This window comes from Podarcis pityusensis (assembly GCF_964106645.2).
Source record: "Podarcis pityusensis genome assembly, chromosome: 3".
Taxonomy (NCBI): Eukaryota; Metazoa; Chordata; class Lepidosauria; order Squamata; family Lacertidae; genus Podarcis; species Podarcis pityusensis.
In genome coordinates, this window is record NC_138026.1 from 12,077,901 (window position 1) to 12,097,293 (window position 19,393).

Consider the following 19,393-nt stretch of genomic DNA (forward strand, 5'->3'; position numbering starts at 1 on the left):
AGGGCTGTGAGTGGAGCACCTGCAGGCAATGGGTCCTCCATCATTTCAGGAGCCAGAGCAGACTCAGCTGGTGCCTGCACCTGAGGATCCAGCACAGGTGAGGACCCTTCAGGCTCAAGCCCCAGCCCCGGCTCAGCTGGTTCTGGAGGTGGGGACTCCTGTGCAGGCTGAGATCCCTCAGGTTCAGCCTCCGAGTCCGAATCCCAGGCCATCACACCAGCAGAGGCAAGGTTACATCTGTTGACTTACCACTGGAACATACCATCTCCAGAGTAGCCAATATAGTGCCAGATGATGTTTGATTCCAGCTCCCATTTTCACAGACCATTGCCCAAACTGGTGAGATATGTGTGTATGAGGGGAACTAAAGTCTTGCAACACCTGGCTATCCCTATGTTAACTGCTAGTATTACATTTTGCAATGGACCAGCAATTTAATGTCACTAAGCTGTTATTAAGATGATGGTGTGAATGTGGGCAGATGTGGGCCATAGAGGGCGAACATGCATCCTTATTTCTTTTGTATTGCTGTGACTCAACAAAAGCCATTTCTCTCTTCACATTACATAACTGTTTTAGCCCTTGAACTGAAAATGTAGTTTATGCGTTCTGGACAGTGCAAAACTTCCATGAAAGCACACTTGAGACCACAGCATCTCCCATAATATGTTTTAGCTGAAAATGTGTTGCCTGGAATAGAAAGCCGTGAGGCGATAAATTTGATGAACCTTTAGTCTCTTCTTATTTATATAAAGTGGTGCAGAGAGAAAAAATGTGAGCATTAAAATTGGCACTTTCATTGTGCAAATATTTATAAATAGGACTGACCTAGCTGGATGTTAGTAGTGTTGCTCAAATGAGTAGTTGTGTTGCCAGGCTTCGCTAAGTGGAAAGCATGATAACAAATGATAATTAGAATGCATCTAAATCTAGTCCTTTGTGCCCATTTATACTGAATTGCTCCCTGATATCCAATTTTATTTCCCAGCAACATTGGTTTGTTCCCATCTTCAGTTCTATTGTGTTTAGTATTCTATCTCTGTTACCCGGCACATTTTTTTTTCTAACAGCAGAATCCATTTCCACTGAAATGATTTCCATCATTACCTTCACATATAGATTTTCTATCACCTTTCCTTTCGCTCCCCTGGCCCCTCCTTGGCTTTCCATGCTGCTTTCTTGCTTCCAGGCTTTTGCTGTTTATGTGCGTCATCACTCTTTTTTGTTTTGTTCAGATTAACTTGCTGAGCTCTTGCTCTTCTCTGTCATGTACCCAATCCGAAGTGTCATGCCTTCATTGATTAACTCCCACAATCACAGCTCGCTTGATGGCATTTCCTAATCCCAGTGTTTTTCATTCTTTGAGTGTTTGTCTGGACACTAGAATATTATTTAATGCATTCTGCTTTAGGGTGCTGTCATCATTGGGTTGGATCCAGACTTAGCCATGCTTAGAGTTGGCCCACTGAAATCAATAGAATTTAAAATATCCATGACTAACTTAAATCCAGTGGATTCTTTTGTGAATTTTGTGGTCCTAATCACACTTCCTTGTGAATGAGCCCTATCAAATTCAGTGAAACTTCTGATTGGATATGGTTAGGACTGCAGTCTAAGGACTTATCCATAATTACTCTCTGCCCTGCTCATTCTAGGCACAGGTCTGCATTTCAAATGCCCTCCCCTTTTTGCCCCTGAGCTTTCCCCACAAAAACCCGCTCTTTAAAGCTGAAGCACAACAAATGGCAATTTGGGGTTTCTGTGAATTGCTGTTTGTTCTGATTCAGCTTTAAAGAGCAGGTTTTCACAAGGAAAGCTCTTATGCAAGAAAAAGAGTGCTCGGACATGGAGCTTTAAAGCGCAGGCCGTGTCTGGAAAGTGCAGAGGAAAGGTAAGTGTGGATGAACCCTAAGTCTGTTGTTCAGAGACTGGCTAGACACTGAGGACTGGTGGCTGGATTCTAGATTCTGATGAGTGGGCATTGGGAGAAGGTGGGAGACTGCCTTGGAAGAAGGGATTGGTGATCTGGGGGCATAGCTGTCAACTTACAGATTTGAAAATAAGGGACCAGCAGCCTCGGAAATAAGGGATTAGCAGCCAAAATAAGGGATTTTTGTCAACCAACTCGTTTCCTTTTCCCCCACCATGTGCCCCCGCTCCAGACAGACCTTTTCCCTGGCAAGGGTGAGTGGGACGTCGATGACGTATCCATCCATCCAATTCCGAGCACAGGTATTTTCAACTTCTGAGCCCCTCCAAGCCAAAGGCAGAAAGCCCAGCCAGCAGCCAAATGAAGCCTCAAGCATTGGCTCCCACAGCGCAGCAACCTGGCAAAGGGGATGCAGCCAGGAAAACCACCATCACCTCTCCTCTGGGAAGCGCTGAGCAAAGGCGAGTCCCCAGGCAACGTGGCCGGGTGCAAGGCATGCAAGCTCCCAGTCATTCTTAGACTCCTTATTGGGTGAGCAACGCAGCCAAGCAACATAGTTGGAGCCTCCCTCCTCCCTGGCCATCAGGGAGGGAGGGAGAGGAGCTGCTTCCTTTGAAACCCGGGAAATTTAAGGGACATCATCAGTCCGAGACAGCAGCGGGAAACGGCTCTGGGATAAGGGAGTTTCCCGCCAAATAAGGGACAGCTATGTCTGGGGGAGCCTGAAACAGCCAAGAGGTGAGAGTCAGAGGCAAGGAGAAGCTGCAGGGCTGGAGAGTGAAGAAGAAGTGCTGGAGGAGCGAGAGATGGGTCAGTCTGGTGTAGAGTGAAGAGCTTCCACACCTCCCACTCTTGCTCCCACCTCTCCTGCTCCACTGTCTTCTAGGACCAGGAGAGGATTGAAGAGGGAGGAGCTGAAGTAGGTTGCATTCAGAGCCAGTCTTCACCTGCTTGTGCTTGGGTGAGGAAGATACATAAGCCGAGGTTGGGGCTTCTCTGTTGCAGCAACTGCCTCATCAGGTGCACACCTAGGAGTAGCTGAGAGGACTGGTGGAAACGCCTTTTCCTGATTTGTAATGGTACTTTTAGCAATAAAGAGCTAATTCCTCACTCTGGACATTCCTTACCTGACAGCACAGTGACACTGATGCTTCTGACGACAAACCATTAATTTAATCTTTTCCTTAAATCAAGTCCCTTTACTTTGACCCAACCCTTAGTACTGGTTATATCTAGATATTTCCTTTACTTTCCAGTGTACGGTTCTCTGTACTGCATGTGCTCAGTTTTATCTTAACCTGAACGGTGTTTCACTCTGCTTGTTTCTTTTTATATGACCATATATCAAGTATGGGTCTGTTAAAATGTTTCACCTCCCCAACAAAACACTAAAGACGCTAATACAGCTTTCCTGAGCTGCAAGTCTCCACTGATAAATATGTCTTGATGACAAGCATTGCCATGACATCAATTACTTTAAACATTGCACCACCAGCTGTAAATGACATGTAACAAAGCAAACGACGCTCGCTCAAAATGGAACAGCAGCATTAGGAATGACGCTGCCATTGAGATCATCATTAGCTTTCATAGATTGGCCAGGGAATGGGAAGTTTGGACCAAAACAGGCTCCTCGCCCTTGCAGTATAAGTTAGGAACAAATAAACTAGCATTCTGCAATTCAGCACTATCTATGTTCTACTTGAAAGTAAATTGGATGGGGAGGAGAGCTTTTTTCTTAGTAAGCTCATATAAAATTGTAGCCTTAGGCTTTGCTGGAAGTAAGAAGCCCCATTGTACACAATGGTATTTCTGAACCAACATGGACAGGATTGCAAAAGTAGTAACTTATACCGAGTAGAAGCTATTACAAGAAAATATAGTGGTACCTCGGGTTAAGAACTTAATTTGTTCTGGAGGTCTGTTCTTAACCTGAAAGTGTTCTTAACCTGAGGTACCACTTTAGCTAATGGGGCCTCCCGCTGCCGCCATGCGATTTCTGTTCTCATCCTGAAGCAAAGTTCTTAACCCGAGGTACTATTTCTGGGTTAGCGGAGTCTGTAACCTGAAGCGTCTGTAACCCAAGGTACCACTGTACACTGATAAACTTTTTGCGGGTTTCTTCTTAATCCATCAGGATAGATCGGGTCAGCTCTAGACTTTGAACTCAAGCCTAACCAAGTCTACTCATTACTAAGCAAGTGAATTCAGTGAGACTTACTCCCAGCCAGAGGTGCTGCCTTGGGCCGAAGATTGGTGGCAGTGGTCCAGTGTGTGCATGACGTCACGCCTTGTCTTCAGAAGGAGGCCTTGCCCAGTACCATGCAGCTTCAATGACCGTGGCTCCACCTCTCATGTGCTCAGGGGGGCAGAGCCCCTTGCTAATGATTATTGAGGGGGCTGGCGACACCTCCACCCCCTAGAGTTGGTGCGTCTGCTTCCAGCTAATTGAAGTTAGGATCTAAGCCTTCGTTGTGTTTAGAGTTTCCATTCCAGCTGGTGATTATGAGAACTTTTGTTTAACTTTGGCACCTTGATTTTCTTTCCCTCCCTCCTCTTTTCCTTTGAAGACTGTATCTTTTAGTTTGCAATTCTGGGGACAGGGACTTTCTGGCTTTAATTGATTATATGCAAGCCACTCTGGGAGCCTTTTCAGCCAAGGACCAGGATCCAAGTGCAATAAATAAATAAAGCAGACCCATTTAAACCAGCCAGGCTTAAGTTAGTCACAACTACCATAAGTCCCATTGATTTCAGAGCTTCTGCTCTGAGCATGACTAAGCCTGGATTGTATTTGCAGAAAATGTTAAGGGGCATAATTAACAGATCTTTGTAGCCAGCGAAGGATATTCACCTAATATTTCTTACTGCAAAGACACTGATTCATTTCTTCTAGGATGTGTTGTCACAGTTAATTCCCCTGCACAAATGTTTTTTTAATCAGTAAAGAAAGAATTGGTAACAGATGAAAATATCATAATTGTGCCTTTGGGCTCAGCTCACAAAAGACTTAATACGGGCCACATGATCTCCTGCAATGATTTTGCAAAGTTTTTTGCAGATAAAGTCGCTCAGATTCGGGAAGAGGTAGACGCCACCGTGGGAGCAGGGCCGGGGCGGGGGAGTGCTAGAGTCCTGTCTAGTCAAATTGTGTGGGATCAATTCCAATCTGTTACCTCCGAGGATGTGGACAGGCTGCTTGGACGAGTGAAACCAACCACCTGTCTCCTTGATCCTTGCCCATCCTGGCTTATAAAAGCTAGCCGGGAAGGGCTGGGCGATGGGCTTCGTGGGGTGGTGAATGCTTCCCTCCGTGAGGGAGCCTTCCCAGACCCGCTGAAAGAGGCGGTTATTAAACCGCTTCTTAAAAAACCATCTTTAGATGCGGCCACGATGGCCAACTATCGCCCAGTCTCAAATCTTCCATTCCTGGGCAAGGTGATTGAGCGAGTGGTTGCTGAACAACTCCAGGCACGCCTGGAAGAAGCGGACCATTTGGATCCCTTCCAATCGGGATTCAGGCCTCATCACGGGACTGAAACTGCCTTGGTCGCACTGGTTGATGATCTCCGGCGGGCTAGGGACAAAGGTGAGAGCTGTTTCCTAGTTCTGCTGGATCTCTCAGCGGCGTTTGATACCATCGACCATAACATCCTTCTGGACCGTCTTGAGGGGCTGGGAGCTGGGGGCACTGTCATACAGTGGTTCCGCTCCTTCCTCCTGGGCCGTGTTCAGAAAGTGGTGGTGGGGGATGAGTGTTCAGACCCTTGGGCTCTCACTTGTGGGGTGCCTCAGGGTTCTGTCCTCTCCCCCATGCTTTTTAATATCTATATGAAGCCGCTGGGAGAGATCATCAGGGGGTTTGGACTGGGTGTTCATCAGTATGCAGATGACACCCAGCTCTACCTCTCCTTTAAATCAGAACCAGTGAAGGCGGTGAAGGTCCTGTGTGAGTGTCTGGAGGCGGTTGGAGGATGGATGGCGGCAAACAGATTGAGGTTGAATCCTGACAAGACAGAAGTACTGTTTCTGGGGGACAGGAGGCGGGCAGGTGTGGGGGATTCCCTGGTCCTGAATGGGGTAACCGTGCCCCTGAAGGACCAGGTGCGCAGCCTGGGAGTCATTTTGGACTCACAGTTGTCCATGGAGGCACAGGTTAAATCCGTGTCCAGGGCAGCTGTGTACCAGCTCCATCTGGTACGTAGGTTGAGACCCTATCTGCCCGCGGACTGCCTCGCCAGAGTGGTGCATGCTCTGGTTATCTCCCGCTTGGACTACTGCAATGCGCTCTACGTGGGGCTACCTTTGAAGGTGACCCGGAAACTACAACTAATCCAGAATGCAGCAGCCAGACTGGTGACTGGGAACAGCCGCCGAGACCATATAACACCGGTCTTGAAAGACCTACATTGGCTCCCAGTACGTTTCCGAGCACAATTCAAAGTGTTGGTGCTGACCTTTAAAGCCCTAAACGGCCTCGGTCCAGTATACCTGAAGGAGCGTCTCCACCTCCATCGTTCTACCCGGACACTGAGGTCCAGCACCGAGGGCCTTCTGGCGGTTCCCTCACTGCGAGAAGCCAAGTTACAGGGAACCAGGCAGAGGGCCTTCTCGGTAGTGGCGCCCTCCCTGTGGAACGCCCTCCCACCAGATGTCAAAGAGAACAACAACTACCAGACTTTTAGAAGACATCTGAAGGCAGCCCTGTTTAGGGAAGCTTTTAATGTTTGATGTATCATAGTATTTTAATATTCTTTTGGAAGCCGCCCAGAGTGGCTGGGGAAACCCAGCCAGATGGGCGGGGTATAAATAATAAATTATTATTATTATTATTATTACTTAAGAAATATAATTTGTGGGGGAGGTCACCTTTGACTGGTTGCCCTCATCCCTTTGTTCTGTTTGATTGGGGTCTGGCAGAAGGGGACTTTGAAGTGGCTTTGAAATTCCTTTTTGAACTTAAAAAGTGTGTCTAATGCCAGCTGCCTAATGCCCCTCTGCTAACATATTCTCAGAGAACTAATCAAGCACAAAGCAGCCGTGTAGTTATGGACCGAGCTCTGTATCCCAGGACTCATTCTGGTAGCATTGGCAAAAGCAGCATTTTATCACTCCACTGTGATGATGGTACCCATTTCAAAAGGACTCTGCGGGAATGTTCTTTCCCGCTCAGTTAGTTGACCCAGAAAATTGTGCACGCCTGAACTATCTCTAAAACAAAGTACAACAACTAAACATGGCTGAAGAACCAGGATGAGAGACTGCCTGGGAAACCCCTACTACAAACATCTTCAGATATTGCAAACAGGTCCTCTGTTGAATACCTGCTCTACTACTAGAAGGTTTAGTATTTTACGGATTGCTCTGAAACTCTTTTTTTTTTTTTTACATATTTACAATGCAGGCCCATACATTTCTGAAATTAACCCCATTGACTTCAGTAGTGCTTACCTCCAAGTAAGTGTTTGTACAGTTGCAGCCTCAGTCTGTTGTAGTGGTGTTGAACAGGAATGGCTTTTATTCTATTTTCTTTGTCAGATAATAAAGCTTTGAAATAGAAATCAAGTCCATCCATGTGGGGCTAAGGCAGAGAAAGGGATGGCTATAGACAGCACTATCCATTTTAGTGACACACGCACACACACACACACACAGAGAGAGAGAGAGAGAGAGAGAGAGAGAGAGAGATGTTTACATACTACCAGGGGAATTGAAGAGTTGCCACATTACCTTTCAGACCACCTAGACCTATCAATTACATGCATGATTTTTTTTTGGGGGGGGTGGAGTTGCTGATGCCTAGGGTGAAACCTTTTTATAGCTATCTTGTATCAGAAAAGTTTGCAATACAGTGGTACCTCAGGTTACATACGCTTCAGGTTACAGACTCCGCTAACCCAGAAATAGTGCTTCAGGTTAAGAACTTTGCTTCAGGATGAGAACAGAAATCGTGCTCCGGCGGTGCGGCAGCAGCGGGAGGCCCCATTAGCTAAAGTGGTGCTTCAGGTTAAGAACAGTTTCAGGTTAAGAATGGACCTCTGGAATGAATTAAGTACTTAACCCGAGGTACCACTGTACATTTTAGAGAGGTGTTCAACTACTGTATTACAAATTGTATCTAGTTTTGCTCATACTGTCACTAAAGAGAGATCTCATAGAATCTCAATGTAAAGTGAATGTTTATTGTTTAAATTTCCGTAAATGGAATACATTTTCTATGCCCATATCCTTGTTTATTTGCCATGGCGGCCCTTTGCATTAAAAATGCTGGCTAACAAATCTGTTGCTGCTATGGCAGCACAGAAAATAAGAGCAGAGTTTCTTTTTGAATATTTTTGAGATGGTGCTGGGGACTACTGAGCTCAAGTCACCTGCTGATGATAACGCATTGTCTGATACCTGTGTAAATGGTTTCTAATGTGGTGTTAGCTTTTGTTGGATGTACTTCTTGTAATAGCCTGTGGCTAGAAGACCACAGCACCTGCGACTCACTCTCAAACTTCTGTAAGAGCTGCCCCAGATATATATTTTTTCTTGGCTTTGGCAGACAAAAGGGATTTTTTCTGTTTGGAAAATAAAGCCTCATTCAGATCTTTGAGTAATGCCAAGCTCTTTCAGTGCTGAGCAAAGTATAATTGGAAATCTTGCTAAAGAGCTTCAGAGCTTGTGATTTCATGGACAATTGCACCAATAATAGGCTTAGCTATTGTTAATATTACTGAATAAAGAGTCCTATTTGCACAGCTCCTTTACAAATAAAAGAAGACCTTTGGTATGTGCAGAAGTGTGCATGCACATGAAAGCTTATACCCAGAACAAACTTAGTTGGTCTCTAACATGCTAATGGACCATTTTTAATTTTTTTTCAACTGTGTCAGACCAACATGGCTACATACCTAAATCTAGAAATGAAAGAAGAGTTTAGGCTGCATAGTTTTCCATCGTAGCCCTACAAATATGTCTAACCCTTTTTTTTCTTTCCGATTTTATTTGCATTTCTGCTACATTTCAACAGAAGAAGAAAAAAGTGAAAGTAATAAAAAAATAGGAAAAAAGAGTTACATATTACATATTCTATTATATTCAAAAATACAATCACAGACAGACTTCCCTTCCTCTCCTTCCTTGGTTCCTTTTATATTCCAGTTCATTTTGCATCATCTTAGTTTCCCCAATCTTTCTCTACTTCTCCCTTTAATTTTAGTTCTAACTTATGCTGCTGAAAATACTAACATCCTGCTAGGTTAATTGTCTCTTCATAGTAATTTTTCATATAATCTATAAATAATATCCAGTCCTCTTTTATCGTCTTGAGTACAGTACAGTAAGATCAACTACAAATGTTAACAGTGGTTTTATCTAGCCATGGGGTAGCTCAGTTGGTTAGAGCACAGTGCTGATAACCCCAAGGTTGAAGGTTCGATCACCCAGCTGGATAGCTGTATATTCCTACATTGCAGGGGATTGGACTTGATGATCCTCAGAGTACCTTCCAGCTCTACGAATCTTCTGTGATAAAATTTGTGGGCCATTCTTTATAGCTCCAGTAATGCTCATCTGATTGTCAGGTTCCCAGCCTTCCCGTAACTTGGCAAAATCCTTAGTGCTAGCTTACCACAGTAATTAATCTTTCAGTCTAAATCTTTAGAAATATTAATTTAGGAATGGAAGTGTTCGAGCTTTGTCTCTGGACTTCAAGTTAATTTAATTAGCTGGACTGTATGCGAGAAGTGTTGGCAGCTGTAAATAAGTACTGTAAATATTTAAGCCACTGAACTTCAATATTTATTATAGTGTATGAAACCAGCCAAGTAATGCCTCTGAATGCATTCAGTTTTCCACAATCGGCAAGTTAGGCTGAGTGAGCATAGATAAAAGGGTCTTAATATTCTTTGTAGATTATGAGGATGTTAATTTTAGGGTGCAGGTAGTCCAAGTGTAGGGACGCGGGTGGCGCTGTGGGTTAAACCACAGAGCCTAGGACTTGCCGATCAGAAGGTTGGCTGTTTGAATCCCTGCGACGGGGTGAGCTCCCGTTGCTCAGTCCCTGCTCCTGCCAACCTAGCAGTTCGAAAGCACGTCAAAGTGCAAGTAGATAAATAGGTACCACTCCGGCGGGAAGGTATACGGCGTTTCCGTGCGCTGCTCTGGTTCGCCAGAAGCGGCTTAGTCATGCTGGCCACGTGACCCAGAAGCTGTATGCCGGCTCCCTCGGGCAATAAAGCGAGATGAGCGCCGCAACCCCAGAGTCGGTCACGACTGGACCTAATGGTCAGGGGTCCCTTTACCTTTACTAGTCCAAGTGTGGTCAAAGTGGTTTGAATTCACCACTCTGAAAATAAATGTCTCTGAATTTGTTTATATCTATTGGACTTCTACAAATGGCCTGCTGGTGAAGGAATGAAGGAAAAGTAGGACAATTTATATGATTGGCTAGTCGACATCTTTAATTTGATGTGTTTGATTATTTGCAATTGAAGATGTAAGTCTGATCCTAACTGCTCTTCAGATTTCATTGGTGTCAACCGTGGACTTTCTGGGCACCGATGCAAGATAAATATCTAACTTTACACTGGTAGATGGAAATAAACAAAATGAAAACATTTTTAATTAACTGACCAACAATTTGATAAGTGCGAGGAACATCTTGGAAAGTGACTTCAAACCGCGTTGACAACATTTTAGATTATCTGCCCTTAATTGCTTCCCAAATTGTGTCAGAAATACTAAACAGGCTGCTTTTGTGGTGGTGGCAGAGTTTGAAAGGGGATTAGGGAAAGTTAGGTGGTTTTGGATGATTAGAATCAGTTGGTAATAACATTGTGGTCCCTCAGGCCCTATTATAATGCCAACCATTCTTAAAAGATAACCATCTTACTACAGTGTGTAGAACTTCAGCCAGATCCTGCTTAATTGTTCAACTGTCAGACCTTTTTCACTGGGGAAAGCTGGCTCATAACTTGCAAATTCAAAAATGTTGTAGGTTTCTCATGCCTTAAACATGGCTGCTTCAACTCATTTATTTATTTTTTAAATGTTTCAGACTTGATCCCATTGGTTGTGCTATCACATACCTTTTGTTTGAGATTAAATGAAACAGCCTAGTGTTTAAGGTGGCATCTACACACACATATACCGGTATGTAAAAAAATCTAAAATGCTTTTTTTAAAGCATTTCTTAAAAATACATTGAATTTTCCATAAGGCTCACCATCTAGTGTGACACTGTATATTGCACTTAAAACACACTTTAAATGTTTTATTTGCAGCTATATAGCTGAGTCCTAAGTGGGAAAATTCCCTGTTAAATTAAAGGGACACCAACTGGTGCCATTGAGCAGGCCCATCCATTGTCTTCATGCGCCCTAGAGCTTCCTCTGCATATTTCCTTTTAATATTTCACCTGAAAGTTGCTGCAAGTTTGCTTTCCAAGATAGTAAAGTATGAAGACGTGGGCATCCCGACCAGTTATATGGAAGCAGGGCTGTGAGAAACCTCCTGAGAAATTTCAACAGACTTACTCAAACTTTCTTGGCTTTCCTCAATGACATGAACCACTATGATGAAATGGTTAGAGTGCTATATTTGGCCTAGGGCAAGGGTTTCCCACAGTGGGTCTCCAACTGTTTTTGGACTATAATTCCCACTCCCCACTCTCTTCAGCCCCTACCAACATGGCCAGTGGCATGGGATGGTGGGAGTTGTAGTCCATGGCATGTGGAGGGCTGCTGGTTTCCCATCCCTAGACTAAATGCTGAGTTAAAAATTTCCTTTGCCATGAAGCTCTTTGGATAACCTTGGCTCCATATCACCTGCTATGTACGCTAGTTGTGAAGATAAAGTTAGGTATCCCACATGTCTGATTGCTCCTCAAGAACAATCTTGACATCTGCTTTAAATTTTCAGTGGAAGCCCTAGTTCGAAGTGTATAAATGTCATTTATGTTCAGAAGTAGTTAGGTAAAATGCTGCAATGGTAGGATCCTACTGAAATATCATATTGAAGCCTGAGTTAAACTGTAGTGAAAACAGAAAACAGAAAGCATCTTTTAAACAACAACAACAACAAAAACATCACTGAATAAATATTTAACATTTAGGTTAGACTACTGCAGCACATATGTGTTATTGCTTCTGAAGACAGTCTGGAAACTTCAGATGGTGCAGAATTCAGCAGCCAAGTTGTTCACTGGGACAAGACAGTTTGGAACATGTAACATCAGTCCTGACCCAGCTGCCAATTAGTTTCCGAGCCAGGGACCTAGGTCTCGGAAAGTTGATTCTACCACATGACCCTGCCTTGAACATTATATTATAACTTAAGAAGAGTACTTCTGGGTCAGACTTAATGCCTACTTAATTCAGGATCCTGTTTGCATGCTAGCTCTCTTCTTAAAAATAGCATCATAACTAATGACCGTTACATTTGTCACGAGAGGCCTTCCTCTCAGCCCCCTCACCTTCTGATGCCATGTGAGGGCAACCAGGGAGTGGTCTTCACTGGCTGTAGCATCCTGCATTCAAATTTTCTTCCCTAGGGATCTTTTTCCTAGCACTAGACTTACAGTGCAATTATTGAAATACTTCATTGTCACTTGTACAACTTGTATACAGTGAGATTACACGAGTACCCCCCACTTAGCTCTTTTAGTCTTAATTCCACTTGTTTACTGACGCACACCCACCAAACCTGAAAGTCAGTTGCCCTGTTGCTACCTTTTCATTCAGCAGCCTAACAGCCCACGGATAGAAGCTGTTCTTTACCCTGTTGGTGCGACTAATCATGCTTCTGTATCTTCTGCCTGAGGGTGTGAATCATCCCTGAGAATTTTCCTCACTCTCCTGAGGCAACGTTCTTCCACGATGTCATCCAGGGATTCACTGGACAGCCCATAATTATTCAACACATATCGGCTATAAAAACTCTTTTGAGTTCGGTGGGACTTCATCCCAATTACGTCTGCAACTGGTGCACTTTTGCAGCATAAATGTCTTGGCTTTGTAATGCCAGATAAAGACTTCATATTTGTCCAGGCTTTTCAGCATGTTACAGCCACTGTTTTTATTTCTAATGGATTGTTTTGTTGTTCTGTTGGATTCCATTGCTCTGTCACACTTTGTTGCTCTCAGCAGTACTTTTTAAAAAAACATTATGCGTTGTACTTGTTTTCCCTTAGGAAGAACAGCTTATAAATATGACCGAGATTCAGATTTATTTATACAATCATAGACCCACCGTAAAATATGACTGGAGTAACAAATCTCAAGTATTATGGAATGAACCATAAAGCATAGAGCATGAAACATAAGACAAACAGGACAGCCGAAGCTTTATATCCACCCAAAACTTACTCTTAGGCTCGAATACATCTGAAAATAAATACAGATTTGATCATCATGCAAACTTTTTAAATATAAAAGATACACAAGGGAAACTCCATTCAAGATATTCAGAGCTTCTACATTCTGTCAGTTTTGAGTAAGTGATTTTCATCTCTCCTGCAAGCAAATGCTGCAGACCTTAATTCAGATTGTTGGCTGCATGAGATAATCATTTAGTTCAAAATACCTGCAGTTTCTGCCTTGGTCTGTCTCCACAAGTGTGCCTTTTTGTGCAGAGACACCAGTAGGGAAGGAATCGCAGTACAATTTTGTCAGCTGGAGTGATAATGCATTCAGTGAGTCAGTCATCCACTTGAAATATGACAGCTGCATGTTACATAAAAAGTGGGACTGCCCAGGTTATAGTCTTCCAGCCCCGCATGGTGCCAGCCCCATGTGGTCTTTGTGGTAAAGTTTGAGGAGATAGTTCAGCAGCACTGCAAAATAGTCTGAATAATCACTGGGGGCATGAACTAGCATGACTTCTTGAAACCTACTGAGACAACCAAGTGGTTCAGTGTACTAAGGGTACACTGTCAGTTTTGTGTGTGTTGCCTTTTCTTTCATGATTTGCATTGCCAGCCAAATTCTGCTAAAAGAATTGTGTTTTTTTACTTTCCACCTCAAAAAAACGTTTGCAGAGACTCCTAGGGTTTTCTTTTAATGGATAAATTATACTAATTGCCCTATCTTGAGAAGTGCCTGAGAATTATTATCCTACTGGGTAAAGAGGATAAATTTGAACAAAATGATCCACCATGTACAATTTGTTTGTTTGTTTGTTTCAACCCTCGCTATCATGTTCCAATATGACTGTGATTCCCAAGGAGTTTTAGCCGTGCTCTCAGAATAAAGGGGCAGCAGTAACAAAGTCTCCCATGCTATTCTGAACAGAGCAGAGAAATCTCTTCCTCAATTAGCGCAAAACTGTTAGCAGTTGCCATGTGCCTTTGGATTGCCTAGTACAGCTACTATGGGCATGTTCACTGGTGCTCAAGGTTCAACATCTATCCTCAGTTATTTTATGCTAACTTTTCAATGTGGAAATGTAAGATATACAGTAGATGTACATAGATGAGGCATAAAGGTAAAGGGACCCCTGACCATTAGGTCCAGTCGTGGCTGACTCTGGGGTTGCGGCGCTCATCTCGCTTTATTGGCTGAGGGAGCCGGCGTACAGCTTCCAGGTCATGTGGCCAGCATGACTAAGCTGCTTCTGGCGAACCAGAGCAGTGCATGGAAATGCCGTTTACATTCCCACCAGAGCAGTACTATTTATCTACTTGCACTTTGATGTGCTTTTGAACTGCTAGGTTGGCAGGAGCAGGGACCGAGCAACGGGAGCTCACCCATTGCAGGGATTCGAACCGCCAACCTTCTGAGCGGCAAGTCCTAGGCTCTGTGGTTTAGATGAGGCATACCCAGTCGTTTTTCCAGATCCTGGAGCAATAAGCCTTTTGAGGACCCACCTGCACTCCAGCATGATGCAGTCTGAGATACAGGCTTACCACGCCAATAACCTGACTTTAGTCTCAAGTCAGTTTCGTTTGCTACTTCTTCCCATTGCAGATAGTGTTACGAATTTTGAAACCTTTGTGCAGCTGTTCACTGCATTTCAATTGTCTGCATTGCTCAGGGTGAGGCATCCCCCCAGAAGCAAATGCAGATATGTTCACAACAATGCATGTACTTTGTAAGATATGCAATTTCCTAGTGTGAGCAGTGGTGCATTTTGGTAAATGTTGACTCTGGACTTAATGGGGAATGTTGAGAGGCAGTTGAGATACTAATGTGTTTCGGAAAGTGGTGAGCCATCCCTGATACATTTGAGTTCCTCCTGCTCATTCTGCTGAGTGGACCTGGACTTGGGTGGGATTCAAATAATGTGTCTTGTCAGTAGAGACCTGGTCTGTGGCTCAGTTGGCAGAACACAACTGCCAGGGTTGTAATCTCAGGGTCGTAGGTTCACGTCACATGTTGGGTAAAAGATTCCTGTATTTCAGGTGGTTGAACGAGATTACCCTTGTGGTCCCTTTCAGCTCCATAGCACTGTGCTCTGTGGGAGGTAAAGGTAAAGGACCCCTGGATGGTTAAGTCCAGTCAAAGGCAACTATGGGGTTGCGGCACTCATCTCACTTTCAGGCCAAGTGAGGTGGTGTTTGTCCACAGACAGTTATGTGGCCAGCATGATTAATCTGCTTCTGGCACAACGGAACCCTGTGATGGAAAGGAGAGAGCACGGAAATGCTATTTACCTTCCCGCTTCAGCAGTACCTATTTATCTACTTGCACTGGTGTGCTTTTAAACTGCTAGGTTGGCAGGAGATGGGACAGAGCAATGGGAGCTCACGCCATCACAGGGATTCGAGCTGCCGACCTGATCAGCAAGCTCAAGAGGCTCAGTGGTTTAGACAACAGTGCCCCCCATCCTGTGGGAGGACTTCCACATGCACAATGGGGCTTTCTCTCCTTCCCACCCTCACAATTGGCTCAGAGTAGGGTGGGGTGTCAGGAGAACCCCTGGAACAATGGGGGTGTGTTTAAAGGTGGGGGATCATCTTATTCAGCAAACCAAAATGCTTGCACTGATGGAATGATCAGAAGAGTGCGATATTGAATTCATCCCATTATTTTCTCTTGGATTTGTTCGTGATTTCTGATTTGGAAGGCATTAAAACAAGCAGTGGCCAAGTGAGTCTTGGATCGTAAGATGCAAGCAAGCAAACAAACAAAAACCTAAAGCAATGGAGAGGAAAATAAAGGAAGTTGGAGTTTTCAGAAGTATGTGCTTATTCTTCTCTTCTCACCCTCTTTTTGTGAAGCCAGTTCTGAGGGTTAATAGCAGGTTAATAGAAAAGTGTAGCGCACTGCATTTGAAAGAACTCTTCGCCTGGCCTGCTGACAACAAATGCATGTAAAAATAAATCATTGCCTGAGCTTTTAATAAACTATACTACTTGTTTTGTTTTCTGTTCTGTAGAAACAAGGCAATTTAGTTAGAACAAGACTGACTTGGCCACCAGTCAAGACATTACAGAGCTTCAGAAAGTCATGTGGGATGTTCATTGTCGCTATGGAACCAGATTTGCAAACCATGATTAGGCTCTTGGGGTCCCCTGAGAATTGTGGCTCTCAATAATAATAATAATAATAATAATAATAATTATTATTATTATTATTATTTATACCCCGCCCTCCCTGGCCAGAGCTGGTCTCAGGGCGGCTAACACCAGTAAAAGTGCAGTAAAAACATAATGGGGGGGGACACAATTTAAAATACAGGTTAAAATGCAATTTTAAATGCAGCCTCATTTTAAAAGTAGCCCATAGATCAAAACCATAAGGGGAGGGAAGCATAAGGGTCAGACTGAGACCAAACCAAAGGCCACTCAGTGAAAGAGTCAGTGAAGGAACAGTATTGTCCTTCCATTGCTGGATACAGGTTATTTAATATGAACTTATGAACCAGGTGGACTGAAGATCTACGTAAGGGGGGAAAGTTAGGATTCAGTACTACTATAGCTACATTTGGGAGTTGAGGCCCCGCCCCCACTTGGAGATAAAATAAGACACATGGACACAAGTATTTAGGTTAATGGGCTAAAAAAGGCCACAACTTTATTGGTTACAGATTGTGAGTGGTGTTGGCTTAGGCATTGGATCGAACAGACTATACTTGACTCCTGCCCACTCTGCCAGGAGTCACGCAAGGGTTAACAACCTGTAGGGGGAGCTTGTTGATGCAAATCAACTGGAAGATTTCCCCTAGAGTCACTGGGGTCTTGCCATGGCCATAGCCACCACCTGGGCATCGGACAGGAACCACGACCACCAGATTCCTTTAATGGAATACCCTTCAAGGGGAGGGGTAGGTGATGGCCACAACCTCCCCTCCAACACACAACACATTTTCCAGTGCCTAACTGCCAAACCTTACAAAGTTGTGATGATTTGCTATGAAGTAGGGGTGAGCTCCCATTGCTCAGTCTGTTCTCCTGCCAACCTAACAGTTTGAAAGCACGTCAAAGTGCAAGGAGATAAATAGGAACATGACCCAGAAGCTGTACGCCGGCTCCCTCGGCCAATAAAGTGAGATGAGCCAGCTTAGTCATGCTGGCCAATAAAGCGAGATGAGCGGCTTAGTCATGCTGGCCACATGAGTCAGAAGCTGTACGCCAGCTCCCTCGGCCAACAAAGCGGGATGAGCGCTGCAACCCCAGAGTCGGCCATGACTGGACCTAATGGTCAGGGCTCCCTTTACCTTTACCTAGGCAAAAAACCAAGTGGCTGGTGCCAATCTGCCAAGTGGAAAAAAATCCTACCAGGTCCCTTGGACAACCAATGCGACCAACCGAAGTCCATAGCAAGGTCAGGAGCAAAACCTAGAGGGAGGGAGGGAGGGTGATCTGAGGAACAAGAAGGAGGAGCCGTTGAGCCCGCGGCCATTTTAAATGGCAAAACCACGCCCCCCAGCCGAATTGGGGTGTGTGACGCGGGCACAGGGCTCAGTGGCTCAGGGGGCTTGGTTACGCCCCCCCCGCGAGCTCAGGAAGCTGTTCTCGCTCACAACACCTCCCCTTCGTTAAGAGGAGAGGCCTCGTAGAATGCAATGCTGCTTTGACTCTTCCCCCACACATTGATTCTTAGCACATTTCAAACAGCAATGCCACGTTTATTTGTATGTAATCTACTTATGCTGTCAACACTATTTTGTTTTATTTTTTAAAAATACAACTCCATAGAATAATTCATTGGTGATTGAGTTACATGTGAATGGATATAAGAATTAAGTGGTTGTTGAAAGTTAGCCAAGAATGCCCACCCAGAGCCCTCCATTCTGTGTTGGCAATCTCTCCCCCCCCCCCCATGATGATCTTCTTTAAGTAATGGTTGTTCCAGGGTGTTGAATGTGTAGAAAAAAAGATTGTAATGTTGCACGTAAACCATTTCACCATTAAAGCAACCATTACTGGCTTCTTATTTTACATGATGCCCATTCTGGGCCTCTTTCTAATCAGTGTAATGGTAAATGCCGCAAACCATGCAAGTTATTTAGAACATGGTAGTAGAAACCGTTCCCCATCATTATCCAGCTCGTGGGATGGGTTTAAATAGATAAGAGAGGATATATTAATTGCATTTTATCCCTATAGGTGCCCACGTGTGTGGGCTGAACAGAGTTTAAAACTCCTATCCTTAGCAGCAAAATAGGAGTATTGAACTATTCTTTCTTTTTTGTCATTATTAAAGTACAGGCAGACACTTTAATGACTTTCAATGCACTTACTTACAGGATCCCAAACTACGTGAACATCTGGATGCAGGAAACATAGGAGGACGACTGGAAGGCCGAATGCTCACAATCGTGTATGGCCCGGACCTGGTCAATATTTCATACTTGAACTTAGTAGCAGCTCAGGACGAAATCGCAAAGGTATGACCATGCAAATGATGCAATGCCATAACTGGGAAAGGGAAATGGGGCTGTTAGTAGGAAATATATAGGAACATGTATAAGATGGATCAATATTATTTCAGAGAAACAGTGTCATGTACAGTACTCTTCCTGCTGGCATTGGCAGTTCCCATTCTGAACATGTTGTATAAAGCATTTTCTTGTCCCCCAAGCATTTTCTTGTCCTCCAAACATTTTTAAATGATTCATAAAGCATCTAATACAGTGGTATCTTGGTTCTCAAATGTAATCCATTCCGGGCAACCATTTGACTTCCGAAACGTTAGAAAACTGACGCGCAAAGGGCTGGCTGCAAGTTCAATTGAGAAAATGGAAAAAAACACGCAGTGGAAGCCGTTCAACTTCTGAGGCGCATTCGAAAACGGAAGCATTTACTTCCGGGTTTTTGGCGTTAGGAAACTGAAATGTTTGGCTTCCAAGACATTCGAAAACCGAGGTACCACTGTAAATCTTAGTTCGCCATCCATTTTATTATGGGCAAGTTGTAATTCTGAGGAAGTGTCTTAAGGCAAGCTGTCAAGTATGTTTTGGAAATAAGAAATGGCCACGCTGTTTTAAACCTGTACAGGACAACTTGAACATTTGGTCTTGATCTAGAACTACAAA

At 44.1% G+C, this 19,393-nt stretch overlaps 1 protein-coding gene across 3 annotated transcripts in view; it reads left to right on the forward strand.

Annotated features, from left to right (window-relative positions):
* Nucleotides 1–19,393, forward strand: part of PLCB1 (phospholipase C beta 1) — a 481,134-nt gene that overhangs the window by 242,757 nt on the left and 218,984 nt on the right. For all 3 annotated transcript variants that reach the window (XM_080998939.1, XM_080998940.1, XM_080998941.1), the window contains one exon: nucleotides 18,605–18,745. In XM_080998939.1, coding sequence (XP_080855065.1) covers nucleotides 18,605–18,745 — 141 coding nt within the window. The remainder of the gene's footprint in view (nucleotides 1–18,604; nucleotides 18,746–19,393) is intronic.